The sequence below is a fragment of the Solanum dulcamara genome, chromosome 8, assembly GCF_947179165.1.
Source record: "Solanum dulcamara chromosome 8, daSolDulc1.2, whole genome shotgun sequence".
Lineage (NCBI taxonomy): Eukaryota > Viridiplantae > Streptophyta > Magnoliopsida > Solanales > Solanaceae > Solanum > Solanum dulcamara.
In genome coordinates, this window is record NC_077244.1 from 31,539,129 (window position 1) to 31,554,902 (window position 15,774).

The 15,774-nt window shown below is 34.9% G+C and overlaps 1 protein-coding gene across 1 annotated transcript; it reads left to right on the forward strand.

Annotated features, from left to right (window-relative positions):
* Positions 1 to 848: 848 nt before the first annotated feature.
* Positions 849 to 14,866, forward strand: LOC129898917 (serine/threonine-protein phosphatase PP1 isozyme 3). The gene is made up of 4 exons (XM_055973630.1): positions 849 to 1,175; positions 11,927 to 12,486; positions 12,560 to 12,761; positions 14,639 to 14,866. Exons 1-3 carry the CDS (start codon positions 998 to 1,000, stop codon positions 12,734 to 12,736), a joined length of 915 nt encoding a protein of 304 aa, XP_055829605.1. The 5' UTR covers positions 849 to 997; the 3' UTR covers positions 12,737 to 12,761; positions 14,639 to 14,866.
* Positions 14,867 to 15,774: the final 908 nt, after the last annotated feature.

The window sequence follows — 15,774 nt, forward strand, 5'->3', positions numbered from 1 at the left end:
ATAATGATTGGATGTGAAAGTCCCTATTATTACAAAATGATTAAAAGAAAATATAAGAAAAACAAACTCTTTAAGAAAAAATATTTTAAAAAGAGAAATCCTAGATATTACAAAAAGAAAGGATATACTAAATATAATAAACCATTTTTCAAAAGAAATAACAAAAGAAAAAATCCAAATGCAGATGTTACTACTGTGGTATTATTGGCAAACTTCTTTGGGCATCTTTACAGTAGTAACAATTGTTAAAGTTACTGCAGAAAATCAAGTAATTGTTGTAGTTGTTAGAGCAATTGTGATAGTTGCTGCAACAACTATTTGTAGCAACTATCGTAAATGTTGCAGCAATTATCATAATTGTTGCAATAACTATCGCAATTGCTGCAACAACTATTATAGTTGCTTGATATTATGTAGGATTTTTTTCAATGACTAATTTTTTTTGAAAAAAATTTCAAAATCAAAAACAGTCTATAAGAATAAAAATAAAAAAGATAAATAGAAAAAAATGTGATAACAAGAATGAACGACGGCAGCGGCGACAATAATGAAGACGACAAAAAAGGAGAAGAAAAAGAAGATGGAGGAAAGGAGAAAGAAGGAAAGAAAGAAGAAGATTGATGGGGTGAAGTAGAAAATCTGAAATAAAGGGAAGAAAAGAAAAAAAAATAAAGTAAGATTGGTATATAATAAAAAAAAGGAGAAATTTTAAAATGAAATAAGAGAAAAAATATTTTAAAATTTCTAAGTTTTAATATGCACCAAAAAAATTTCATTACTCTAATTAGGTCCATATTCTATTTAATACATTTGACTAACTAATATCATTTTTTTTTTATTGAAGATTTTTTTGTCATTTCTTTGGTTTCCCTTTCACAGTAGAAAAATTACCACTTCATACATACCCAGAATAGGGGGTAACCAGTGCTGTTTTTGGAATCTTGAGCATATTTAGGAGATCGGTGTTTGGGGATCGTAGGATTGTAGCAGGGGACTCATGGACCCTGCCGCTGTTGATAGGATTATTGAGAGGCTATTAGAAGTCCGATTATCGAAGCCTGGCAAGTTGGTGCAGCTGTCAGAGTCCGAAATCAAGCAACTATGTGTTGCCTCTAGGGATATCTTCGTCAAACAGCCAAATCTCCTTGAGCTTGAAGCACCCATCAAAATTTGCGGTAATATACCTTACGTAGGGGAACTGTACTCTATTCCTTGTCCTTTTAACTCTTGCTGTCTGTATCTTTTGCTTTCTCGTATACAATAAAGGTTGCCCCCGTCTTAGTTTTGTATTACCCATTGGCTCTCTTCCTAGATATACTTTTATGTTTGCTATTTGTTGCACTCTTTTTAGTTTTTGCTATATGGTTGCTCCAAGTTTCCCGCTAAGTTGTCTAGACTAGAGTTATTTTGATGGGTAGTTTATATCTGAGAACCTTGTTTTGTTGGCCCTTTTGATCCTGTCAACTTTAGAGGGAAATAAGACATTGAAGGTTGTTGTCTAGGTAATCTGTATATTGTTTGAAGGAATTGGCTCTGGTTGTGAAGAAATGAAATTATAAAGTCCTTTTATGACATAGCCGCTCTGTCAACCCATGAATTGCTTCTTGAAATATCTTAAGTAGTTTCAGAACTGGGGATGAGAGTTCTTCGCAGTGTTTTGAGAAGCGAGAAGCGGAAAAAAGCGATGGGGGCTCGCTTCACAGAAGCGAGAAACGTGAAGCGAAGCGCATGCTTTTTTCAGAAAAAGCGCTATTTAGTATAAAAATAAAAAATATAAAATATGCATAGATAAATAATCAAGAACTCAAAAGACTTAGATTAAAAAGTAAATAGATAGTCAATAATCCTCATAAGTAACAACATATAAAGCAAATGCATAACCAAATCACAAAGAGAGCAAAATCCTATTCTTCAACAAGATCCTCAAACTCTTGAAGTGCCATCAACAAGGGTTCTACTTGGTCCTCATCTTCTTCATCGGAGGACTCATCAACAAGAGTTCTACTTCTATTTGAACATGAACCTGTAGCTACACTTTTTTCCTTACCCCTTAAAGTACTCCCCCTAAAACTATAAGATTAAAAGATATTTAAATACAATTAATATATCTTTAGTTTAAGATCACAAGGTTCATAAGTTTTTTTTTAATACTTTGTATCAAGTCAAAACCAAACAATCAAATTGAAACGGAAAGAGTACCAAATCGAACCTTTAGAAACTGTGAGTGTAAGCATATCATAGTATTTGTGTAGAAATAAAAGCTTTTAATTAAGAAATTATAAAAATGTTAATATTATATCTGGACGGACTAATAAGAAAAATAGTGTCAAATAAAAATGAAATGGAAAAAGTAATATAAAGTGAGCAGATCAGTAGTATTCTTATAAGTAATTTTGATTAGCTTTCTAATTAAATATTAATATTATATCTGGATTGAATAAAAAAATAGTTTCAAACAAAAATGAAATGGAAGTGAGCAGAGTATTAAATTAATCTATACCTAATTATCAATCCTCTAAGTGTAACCTTTTGGACTTTGTGGCAGACAAGTGATTCATGCTTTTGCTTTTAGACCTTCCTGGCAATAGCACTAAGTTAACTTTATAATTTTTCTTAATATACAATTATGAGGAAAAATATGAATGATTTTCTCTATAAATTTTTAATACTGAGATTATTTTCTTCACTACCTGCTTTTTCCAAATAAGCGAGCTTTTTTCTCGCTTCTACATGAAACGGGCTTCTCGCTTCTCCCATGAAGCGCATGCTTTTCTGAAATCGCTTCGCTTCACGGTATTGAAGCGCTAGAGCCTCGCCTCGCTTCGCTTCACGCTTAAAGCGAGCGCTTCGACGCTTTTACACAACACTGGTTCTTCGTCTCCAGTTTAATGAACCTGGTGGAACGTTAAGACAACAGTGGTTGTATTTGAATCCCTACAGAGTCTGATTCACCCTAGATATTATAAGTAAAAGTAGATCATAAGAGAAAGTTCTGGTGATATGTGCAAATTTGACAAGTTGCTCGGATCATACTAATGCAAAACGATATACCGAGAAAATAATATACTGATGCATAATGTTTTTGATTTTGGCTTGTATTTTTAGAATGTTGAGGTGTGTAATACGGGTGGGAACAAAATTATAATTGTTTACATTGATGAAAAACCACCACACCTGAAGTTGACCTCCTCTAGGGATTTGGACCTCTGACCAGGGGCGGAGCTACAGGAGTGCGAGGGGTGGCAACCGAACCCCCTTCGTCGGAAAATTGCACTATATATATACTGCGAATTTTTTTATTCATGTACAAATATTATTTTTGCATCCCCTTATTGTGGATCAGTGGATAAGGTGCCTGTGATTGAGCCCGCGGTCGCGGGTTCGACTCTCGGCAATGACACATTTTTTTACTTTTTTCATCCAGTCCCTTATTTTTTAATTTTCTTGAACCCCCTTATCAAATATTCTGGTTCCGCCCCTGCCTCTGACAATTCAAGTAAAGAATAATCTTTTAACACGATGAAAGATCCACTATCTAAGTTAACTATTCCTTTCGGTGGTGGGTGATGGATTGCCACTGTCATAAGGTTACTGTTTACATCTACTCTTTTTACTTTAGATTGCCTTATTTGACTACTTTCCTTGGTTCATCAGAGGTAGGTTACGGTTTTCTAGTCAACAGCTCACCATCTCTTTCTGCGTCTGGTTCATTACTAATTAAGGCAGTCATCGTGGTATCATGCTTATTTTGTCTCCTCGGTTGCTAAACATTTGTTTTTGTTAGAAGCCCACTTATACTAGTTTTGACTCTTACTGCTTTCAGTATTAGCTCTTTTTATTCAATGCTTTTGAAGTGACACAATGAAGTAGCTTTTGTTTGTGCACGGGTTATTCCTCCAGTTAGATTAGTGATGTTGCTTACAGTCCATTCTTCAAATATGAAGTCATTAGTTAAAGTTGCAATCAAACAAGGGGTGTCAATGTTGTTTTAGAAAAATTATGTCATGATGATATCTCAGTTAATCTATTACATATAACTACAATTTGATTTTGTTAAACCATCCAAATTTTCTCAGTTTTACTTCGTTATCTGTTCCGTTTGATCCATTTGTAGTACTCTCAGTTGTTATGTAAAATAAAGCAGAGTTTAATGTACCACCAAAAATTATAATAGCCTCACTACATTTTGCATTATCGATAAATAAAGAAGTTCAACTTTCATGTACAACCCAATAAAACTAACTAATGATATTTATACTAGACTAGAAAGTAGTATACCAAATGAGCAACACTAACTATATCAATTGAAAGCTTTGGCCTCTGTTAGTTGGTGTTGAGCAATGACGTCTGTTCATTGTTAACACCATGGATGGTATTGGATAATCAATAGAGGTAGATGCCGACCTAGATTGGGTCGGATCCTTTTATTTTGCTGCTGGTTAACCCATGTAACCGTCTTTCGCAACAATTTTCAGTTGGCGTGTGCACCGTCCATAATTTCTCTCAAGATTGAATGGGGCGTTGATTGGTTCTTGTGCTCTCTAGCTCTTAAGTACAGTTCAAATGATACCTTGTGAAAAATCACCCAAGGCACCAATTGTTAGCACCAGATTTTGGTAAACTGGAAACCTATTATAACTCTCAAGTTAGTACCATTCCTGAAGATAGACAAAGTAACAAAATCACACAAAATGATACATAACTAAAAATAATAGAATATACAACAACACACCAAGTGTAATCCCACCAAGTGGGGTCTGGGAGGGTAAAATGTACGCAAACCTTACCCCTATCTTGGAGGTAGGGAGGTTGTTTCCGATAGTCCCATAACTCAAGGAAAAAGCAGTCCAAAGCAGTATAACGTTCAACGTCAGCCTACCACCTCTTTTCCCCAAGGTTGAGCTTGTTCAATTGAAAATAACGGAAATGAAGAAGTCATGACATAATATTATAAACAACCCGACAAATCATTGTGAACAGTAATAATAACCAGATGTAATGATAATCGATGTACAAAAAACAATAGATAATAACCCAAACTCAAAGGACAAGAAATTACAAAAGTCATACTATGAATAATAGTACTGCTAATAGGACTAAGAATAAGCGAGACAATACTTAACTATCTAACTAACCTTTTGCCGTAATCTTTTTTTTGAAATTAAAATCGGGCATAGGCCCTTTCATTGAGAAAGAAAATGAAGCAAATACACCAAATAGACTTAGACCCAAAACGGGAGCCTAAGCCAAAAAAATAATTATCTCTAACACTACCAAAAGAAAGGTAAAAAAACTAAATCAAAAGCTGAAATGAACAAACAAAGAAATAGAAACCAAACGACCCTGTCGGAATCTTCAAGAAAGTTCCGAACAGCCACTTCGATCTGAGCTTCAGAGATGTTGTTGACGACGCCAACGACGAGAAAGCTACAAGCTTGAGTGAAATCCACCTTGGGCATTCCAAAATCTCACGAATGCCATGGATTCTATCTCAATGAAAACTTCTTCAGCTTCCAGCGCATCATCTTCTGCAGAAAGAACAATCCTTTCCTTCTCCAAATTAAGAAAAGAATCGAGCTAAAGTGGAAGTTCTGAGAAATATAGGAGAAATATTATTGAATTGTGTAAGAACAATATTACACAAAGACCCTATTTATAGACACTATAAAACAATCCTTTTTCAAGTAGAATACTATAAACTATTCATATTTCTATTCCTATTCTAAGTAGGATACTATAATCTATTCCTATTCTAAGTAGGGTTGTGTACACCTATTTCTATTCTAACACTCCCCCTCAAGCTGGTGCATACAAATCATATGTACCTAGCTTGTTACAAATATAATTAATTCGAGGACCGGTGAGGGACTTGGTGAAGATATCTGCAAGTTGATCACTTGACTTCACAAACTTTGTAACAATATCTCCTGAGAGTATCTTTTCTCTAACAAAGTGACAATCAATCTCAATGTGCTTAGTCCTCTCATGAAACACTGGATTTGATGCGATATGTTGATAAAACATAGAGTGATAAATTCCTGAATTGCAATGTTGAACTTCCCAAACCAAGCTTGAGAAGACTGTTTCAGACCATAGATTGACTTGAGAAGACTGTTTCAGATCATAGAGTGACTTACACAATCGACATACAAAGGCTATCGGACTCCCCTGAGCAACAAAATCAGGTGGTTGCTCCATATAGACTTCTTTCTAGAGATCACCGTGGAGGAAAAACATTCTTAATATCCAATTGATTAAAAGGCCAATGGAGAACGACAACTATAGATAGAAAAAGGCAGACATATGCTATTTTAGCCACGAGAGAGAAAAAATCACTGTATTCTAGTCCAAATATCTGAGTATGCTTTCTTTTCTTTTTTTGGCGAAAGTAAATCTGAAACAGAAAGAAAACACTGTAGGGAAACTCAGATCTCTCAGAAACAATGCAATGGCCGCTGAAAAATGCTCGAAATCTGGTATAAAATATATGGAACGTCTCGAAATCAAGAGATGAGTAGATCTTAAACAAGAAAGTCATCGTAAAACTGGCTGGAATATGCTCATGCCCTAGATTATTAGATTTGATGGCTGAAAATGATCACAATTTAAGAAATAAAACTATATGAGTAGGGTCAGAATGATGGCATGACCCTACTGAGAAAGAGAATGATATGGGTAGGGTCGAAATGATGGCACAACCCTACTATAAAACAAAAATTATATGGGTAGGATCGGAATGATGGTATGACCCTACACAAATAAGAAAGTAGTCACCGGAAAGATGGCACGGTGCTACGCAAATCAAATATGAAAAAGTAATCACCAGAAAGATGGCACAGTGCTACACAAATCGAATATGAGAAAGTAGTCACCGGAATGATGCACGGTACTACACAAATAGATATGAGAAAGTAGTCCAAAAAAATGTACGGTACTACGCAAATTAAATATGAAAAAGTAGTCACTGAGAAGATGCAAGGTGCTACGCAAGTTAGATATGAGAAAATAGTTACCAAAAAGATATATGGTAACCCAGACTTTGACTAACATAATCATTGGCCAGACGGGCGGCATATATGAGTAATAGCCGCCCGCCGGTAGCAGAAGCTCTTTAATTCTTTACCAAGATCGTAGAGGCTCTGATACCATGTGAGAAATATTGGAGAAATATTATTGAATTGTGTAAGAACAATATTACACAAAGACCCTATTTATAGACACTATAAAACAATCCTTTTCCAAGTAGAATACTACAAACTATTCATATTTCTGTTCCTATTCTAAGTAGGATACTATAATCTATTCCTATTTCTATTCCTATTCTAAGTAGGATTGTGTACACCTATTCCTATTCTAACAGAAGTCCTGACCTACCATTCCTTTATTTGTGCAGATTGAGTTCCAAAAGGAACTAATACCACTGCAGCAAACATGGGTTTGGTAAGCTCACACTTCCTGTTAAATTAGCTCATTATAATATGTGATGCATCATTCATAATCTGGGTAATTGATTGTATGATCTATTAGGTCTTTGCCTTTTTGTTGTGTTTCAATAGTTGTGGGAACCCTAAAGTTTCTGTTTTGACATTTCCTTATCCGAATGTTTGGAATGTTGTCTTTGTCTAGTAATGAGATCGCTTTAGCCAGCTGTGGTAACTCCCGAAATGAATGAAATTGAATGTGAGTTGTACCTGCAAAACTAAAAACAAAGTTAGCTAAAAAGTCGGCCAGTTTGTTCCCTTCTCTGTATGTATGATTGACTTCCACTTCCTTATTCTCCATAGCTCTTTTAATTTCTCTAATGTCAACTGAGATAGCCCATGGGATCTCCCAAATCCCATCTAGCAACTTCTTTATAATGAGGGAATCAGTTTCCATAACAAGAGGAAACATATTATGATCTACACAATAAACCAAACCCATTCTGAGAGCTTTCACTTCTGCCTCCAAGGCTGAACAAAACTCAGAGCTTCTCCAGCTTCATTTCTAACACAAAATGCCATTGAGCTGAGAGCAATATTATCCTTACTGGATCCATCTGAATTGCATTTAAAAGTTCCTTCTCTCGGACACCTCCACCTTATTACCTTACTGGATATTATAGGAGTGTAAGCTTCCAGGAAATTCACAATCAGAGGCCAAGTTTTTGGAATTTCTGAAAGCCAAGGGTACCTTGCAGTAGAGGACATATATATTTCTGTTTATCTCCATGACCATTGCATGTCTGGACATACTGCCTCCATGCTTGATAGCATTTCTTCTCTTCCATATCTCCCAAATAATAAAACTTGGGACAGCCTTAAATAGAGGTCTTAATTTTGCTGAGCACCTAGCATCCCACCATTTATCAATAACTTGTTTCAGTTGAATAAAAGGACCATGTATCCCTGCTGCTCCTTCAAACAAGTTCCATAGGTATGTAGAATCAGGGCAGTCAATAAATAAATGATCACTAGATTCATGTACATTGTTGCTACAGCAGCAACATTCTACATGATCCACAATTCTATTCCTGAGCAGAACCTCCCCAATAGGAAATCTATTAAACCAAATTCTCTATAGTAAGAAAGATATTTTATAAGGTATACCTTTCTCCCAGATATTCATGATCCCCTCCTGTAGTTCTTTCTGTTGTCTGATTAACTTCCAAGCACTTCCCACAGAGAACTTCCCTGAACTACTAGGCATCCACCATGGTTTATCCCCTTCCTCTGTAGACTGTAGATTCCCCAATACAACCTTAATATGCTCACAAATTTCTCTATTGAACAACTCTATCATTAAGTTTTCATTCCATCTTCCATTAATCCAAAGCTGATTGACCTCCTCTAGATCCCCAACAGTCCCATGATTGATAGGTAAAACATAATGAAGAGCTCCTAGTTTAGTCCAATTATCAAACCAAATGCTAGCATTGCCACATCTAAGCTCCCACCATATCTCCTGATCTATATTATCCCTTGCTATTAACATCACTTTCCAAACTTGAGAACCACCCTCCATTCTACCATTTGAGGTCTATGTCTCTTGCAATACTTGTTCCACATAAAGTTGGACCACAAAGTATTTTTAGTTCTGAAATTCCACCATAATTTAGCAAAGAGGGTTTTTGATACATCAAATAAAGATTTAAACCCAAGCCCTCCTTCTTCTTTAGGTAGATCCCTTCCCAAGCAATCTAGTGTTTTGCCCTACCATCCTCCTTAAAACTCTAGAGAAATTTTGAAACATTCTTTGTATATCATAAATAACACACTTAGGGGGGAGTATAACAGGTAGCAGGTACACAGCCATGTCAAGTCTTCTTTTTAATTCAAAATCCATCATTGTTTTTTATTCAAATAACGATAAAAAATAATTATAATAAAATAAGAAATATTTTAAATATTTTAATTTTTTTTCTAATTGAAGTAATTCATACATTTGCTAATAAAAGAAATATTATTAGGAAAAAATGTGTTCAAAAAGAAAATAAATAATATATTTATTTGAAAAAGGGCATTTAAAATATTTCTTATTTTATTATAATTATTTTTTATCGTTATTTGAATAAAAAATAATGATGGATTTATTATGGACTTACATATATGACATATATTATCCGTTAAAACTTAGAATACATGAAATTATTCTATTTTAATTGATAAAATGAGATTACGAAGAATAAAATAATTTTCTACATTTTTATTACTTAAAGTGGTTTAAAAAGAAAGAAAACAAGAATAGAGTTCTTTAAAAGTAATATTTTTATAAGGAACAACATTTGTTTTTTTAAAAAAAATATATTTATTCGGAAAAGGGTATTTTTGACCCATTTTGTAACAATAGGGGCATTCTTGACCCATTAAAAAACTATAAGGGCATTTCTGGACCAAAATATTGACAGTAAGGGCAATTTTGGACCAAATTATAAACGGAGGGCATTTTTGTTCATTCCAAATAGTTTAAGGACATTTTTGACCCTTTCCCCTCTTTTAAAAGAAAAAGTCAAGTACCCAAGGTGTGGCTTAGTGGTCCATGGAGTGGGTTGAGAACCATGAGGTGTTAGCTTCTAATTCCAGTGGAGAAAAAAGATATTAGGTTATTTCTTCCATTTGTCAAACCTTAGTGGATAGAATTATCCCATAATTGTGTCGTCGTTTTAGTGAGAGGTAGCAAGTACCCTAAGGTATTAGTCGAGGTGCATGTAAGCTGATGTTGATCCAGACACCAGGATTATCAAAATTCAAAACTAGAAGTTAGTGTGTGTGTGAGAAATATTAGAGAAAAAATATTATTATTGTGCGTCTACATTTTTACACAGAGAGCCTTATATAGACACTATATAACAATCCTTCACCAAGTAGGATATTATATCCTATTCCTATTCCTATTCTAAGTAGGATTGTGTATACCTATTTCTATTCTAACACTCCCCTTCAAGCTGCTGCATACAAATCATATATATCTAGCTTGTTACAAATATAATTAATACGAGGACCAGTGAGGGGCTTGGTGAATATATCTGCAAATTGGTCACTTAACTTCACAAATTTGGTAACAATATCTCCTGAGAGTATCTTTTTTCTGACAAAGTGACAATCAATATCAATGTGTTTAGTCCTCTCATGGAACATTGGATTTGATGCGATATGAAGGGCCGCTTGATTATCACACACAAGTTCCATATGACCGGTTTCTCCAAACTTTAGTTCTCTCAGCAACTGTTTGATCCAAACTAGCTCACAAGTTGCTACCGCCATTGTTCGATATTCTACTTCTGCCACTAGATCGAGCAGTCACACTCTGTTTCTTACTCTTCCACGACACCAAATTACCTCCTATTAAAATACAATATCCGGATGTAGGACGTCTATCAGAGGGTGATCCCATCCAATCAGCGTCTGTATATCCGGTGACATGCTCATGGCCATGATCCTCGAAGAGCAGTCCTTTCCCCAAACTAAATAACATGTCTGGTATGGGCGAAACAACGGCATCAACTTGGAATCAATAGAGCGCCGCAAGAGACTACATAATTGAGCATCAATCTTCTCCCATTGTGTTTTGGTTGTTGCATCTTCAACACTAGACTTTGCCTTCCATCTACCACACATGATTTGTTCGTTAAGTGATCTTGGACACCTTGACCTTTGCACCACAACTCAACCGAGGAAGCCCAAGCTAGATAATTTGAACTTCCCGTTAATGGTTCGGAAATGATCATAGAGCTTGAACTTCCAATTCCCATATATTTTATGCCAAAAGTGTCAACCCCAAAAGACATCTTGTGAAATCAGAATCCCCCCCCCCCCCCCAAAAAAAAAATAAATATAAATAAATTGGAAATAGGCTGCTGGAATCTGAAAAATAAATGTCCAGTCGCCGGAAATACAATCTGGTTGGCAGAAACTGGTCAGAATCAGAAAAACACTTACAAAACAATAAAGGTATGTAAATCAGTCTTTGACAGACACTAGAAAATCTGCACAGTGACCCTAATTTCCAGGGATATTTTTCTCATAATTGCTCTGATACCATGTGAGAAATATTAGAGAAAAAATATTATTATTGTGTGTCTACATTATTACGCAGAGAACCTTATTTATAGACACTATATAACAATCCTTTACCAAGTAAGATACTATATTCTATTCGTATTCCTATTCTAAGTAGGATTGTGTATACCTATTCCTATTCTAACAGTGTGCAAGTATGTGAAAATGTTTGATATGATATGAAAATTAGTGATATTAAATTCACTGAACTACTTGAGAGGAGGTAAAATGGATATACTCTCAGAAATGAGTAATAGTACAAAATGTTGTGCTAATCTGACTTGAAACCAGATTTAGCTATTTAATAGAGTCAAGGGTAAGTCAACTATTTCCCTTTACTCACTTCAGTTCTGTTATTTCCTCCCTACTCATGTAGTTTTTTTTTTTAGGTGACATTCATGGGCAGTACAGTGATCTGTTGAGGCTTTTTGAATATGGTGGTTTTCCTCCGAAGGCTAACTACTTATTTTTAGGTGATTATGTAGATCGTGGGAGGCAGAGCTTGGAAACAATATGCCTCTTGCTTTCCTATAAGATTAAGTATCCTGAGAACTTTTTTTTGCTTAGAGGAAACCATGAATGTGCTTCTATAAATAGGATATACGGATTCTATGATGAGTGTAAGCGCCGGTTCAATGTGAAACTATGGAAGTCCTTTACAGACTGCTTTAATTGTCTTCCTGTGGCAGCACTTATCGATGAGAAGATATTATGCATGCATGGGGGTCTCTCCCCTGATCTTTCTAGTTTGGATCAGATTCGGAACTTACCACGTCCAACTGCCATCCCGGACACTGGTTTGCTTTGCGATTTGCTTTGGTCGGATCCTGGTAAAGATGTGAAGGGGTGGGGGATGAACGATAGAGGAGTTTCATACACCTTTGGCCCTGATAAAGTTTCTGAGTTTTTGTCAAAGCATGACTTGGACCTTGTCTGTCGTGCCCATCAGGTAAAGGAACCCTCTTTTGTTTGTCCTTATGTACTTCTCCTCTGATATAATTGATTTGTATCTGTTTTTGTAGGTTGTGGAGGATGGTTATGAATTCTTTGCTGAGAGGCAGCTTGTCACCATTTTTTCAGCACCCAACTACTGCGGAGAGTTTGACAATGCCGGTGCTATGATGAGTGTTGATGAAAACTTGATGTGCTCTTTCCAAATTCTTAAGCCAGCAGAGAAGAAAAATAAGTTTATGATGTGAGAAGATGCTTCCTACTTTTATAGAGGTCACTTTCTTCTCTGTCCTTGACATATAATGGATGCTGAGTTGAATATAACTGTCCCGCTTGTTTAGTATTACTCGATTATTTCATGTTCTAGTGATGCAGGAGGATGTACCTTGTTAAAATCCATCTCAGCAATACCTGTGTTTCAAGAGTTTCACGATAAACCATACTTGGAGTTTTTCAGTGATATTTTTATGTGGAAATCTTTTTCAAACTCAAAGAATCTATTACTTTTTCGCGTGTTTCATACGTCAACTATTCATTGTTGCCTTTTCCTACCTAAACTATCACACCTCTTATATTAAAACACACCTTGTTGTTGAGTTGGCCAAATATCTGAAATCACTCAATAATAGGCCCATGGGAGCTTATAAACCTATAAAAATCGATCAAGGTGGCATGTATAACAACTAATTGAGCTGAATAATTTATTTTAAAAAATCTTTCTTCTCTTTTCCTTTAAATCCTTCTCTTCTCCCCTTTCTTCACTTTTCCAATATTTCTCAAATTTTATTCTCCTCCATGAATCCTAGAGTTTTATACAATCCCACAATGTATCCTAAAATTTTACTCAACCCTAGAATCTTATAGCACCCTAGATTTTTTTAACCAAAATCAAAAGCTTAAGAATAATTCACGCTGAAATAAGCTAAACAATAATTCACACTGAAATTGAAGGTTAATGTTGAAAAATCAAGGTTGAGCACTTCTACACATTTAATTAAAATCACTAATAAATGTCCTAAGTTAGATTAGGTGGACAAAATTAGCCATGTGGAGTGCCACTTGGCACTCTTTTTTTAAAACTAAAATGTAGTGTGTACTATACACACTAGTAGCTCAACTTCAAGGTGTGTTTTAATATAAAGGGAGGGATACTTTAAGTAGGAAAAGGGAACAATGGATGATTGAGGTAGGAAACTCGCGAAAAAGTGATAGTTTAAGAGCTTGTTTGGATTGGCTTTTGGCTTATAAGCCAAATGTCATAAGTTAGAAATCCTAACTTATGGCTATTGGCTTATTTTTATTATTTTAATCAAATACGTCTAAGCACTTTTTAAATTTGTCCGAATACTAAAAATGTGCCCAAAAACTATTTTGGCTCAAAAACACTTAAAATAAGTCAATCCAAAGAGTTCTAAGTGTTTTTTTTACCATTAGCTCCTATAGTTATTGTTGAAGTGTAGGACGATCTTATCTAAAAGCTAAGCTATTAGATAGAGCACACTTTTATTTACTTAATTATTCTCGTGACGTGCCCCCTCATGCTTGGGCTTGATTCTTTTTTGCATGATCCAAACACGTGACAATTCTTTTAGATAGTGGGTAGCAGTGAGATATGGATCTAGAACCTCAAGTAGTTCTGATACCATGTTCAAATGTGTGACTCTCTCGTCTAAAAGTTTAAGTTGTTAAATGTTAGACATAGCACTTTTGTTTACTTAATTAGTATCTTAACAAATATCAATACATTAGCCTTTTTTAAACACATGATTCTCCAATGTTTTTGGTCTGGTTCAGCACTAACCAGTAATGACTATTACCTGCTTGCTTATGTTAAAAAATGAAATAAAATTTTACGATTTTGAAGTTTATGATGTGGGTCAGATGATTAGATGAATCAATTTGTTGATTCAGCTTATGTTGGACGCATTGTTTCTTGTCTCAATCCAGCTTATTTTAAAACAGGTTTCTCTTTGTATGTTTACGTGTTAAATTCTTTCCCCTTTTGGTCATTTTGTTCTTCCTCCATCCCGCTTTTTATTCGTTCCTTGTATTTTCTCGTCTGTTCCACTTGTTTTCCCTTTCTGGCTCGGTTGTTTTGCCTCTGGTTGAAACTTCACTCTAGAGCTAACATGTCCATTTAACTCTTGCAGAGGACCTTAATTTGCTGTGGAACAGATGTTGTGATGTCATCCGTCTCAAAGTTTGCTGAAGATGGAAAGACCGCCACATTTGGTGCTTATTCCAGTTAGTTTGTTGATTGTGACTGTGCATGAGCACATGCAAGAAAGTATTGCAGAACCTCTAATTTATTCTGGTGAAAACAGTCTAAACATGTACAAGAAGTATTATTAGACATTTTATTTGCACTTGGATGCATATGAGTCGGCCTATTGCGCATGGAAATCAGCATCCCTTTGCCAAACATGGGGAATTTGGCACCAACTTTGAGATAGCATATTAGAGTGCTGATTCATAGGTTAATTAAGTCTATAATGCGGATGTTTAAGATGCCAAGGGAATGTGCCTTTAGGACTCAAATGATTTTAGGCGTAGTTGCTGCTCTGCTTGCCCGACCTCTAGCAAATGGAAATTTGTGGAAAATGGAAAGAGCAAAACTTGCATGTAGGGGTGTTCACGGGTCGGTTTGGGTTGGTTATTGATTAAAATCAAAATTAAGTCAATTTAATTAGTTTTTAAATTATTAAAATCAAACATTATATATATTTGTCGGTTTGGTTGTTATCGGTTTTGGTTCGATTTCGTCCAGTTATTCAGTTATTAATTATATACAACAGTAAAAAATGATTTATTCAAAAGGAAAAAAAGATAACAATTCATTCAAAAAAAAAGAAAAATAGTTAGAACAGTTGACAGTGATAGTCATAGTCCCACCAAGAGTTGTCGTAGACACACATATACATGAAACCAATAAGATAAATGTTCTCGTTTTGTGCATTTTTGCTTTGATAAATAAATTATAACTAAATTTTGATGAAAATATATAAAATATTTAAAATTGTACATAAAAAGTAATATACTATGTATGTATGATTATTTTTTTTCGATTTTTTGAACAAAATCAAATATTATTGATATTTAAAAATGTAAAACCAAACCCAAATAAAATCAATTTATTAATTGATTTGGGTTTTTTCGATTTGAATAGTTTTTTTATCCAAAGCGTGAACAACCCTAGTTCGCTACTTCTATGTCTCAATTCCAAGTTTGTTTGGAAAATATATAATAATTCTAAGTTTGGTGTGACCGGTTATGTGGATCTTCAATA

Coding starts and splice junctions, on each gene's coding strand:
- LOC129898917 (XM_055973630.1), top strand. CDS start 998: ATGGACCCTGCCGCTGTTGATAGGATTATTGAGAGGCTATTAGAAGTC. Junction 1,176..11,926: donor AGCACCCATCAAAATTTGCG/GTAATATACCTT, acceptor TTTTTTTTTTAG/GTGACATTCATGGGCAGTAC. Junction 12,487..12,559: donor TTGTCTGTCGTGCCCATCAG/GTAAAGGAACCC, acceptor CTGTTTTTGTAG/GTTGTGGAGGATGGTTATGA.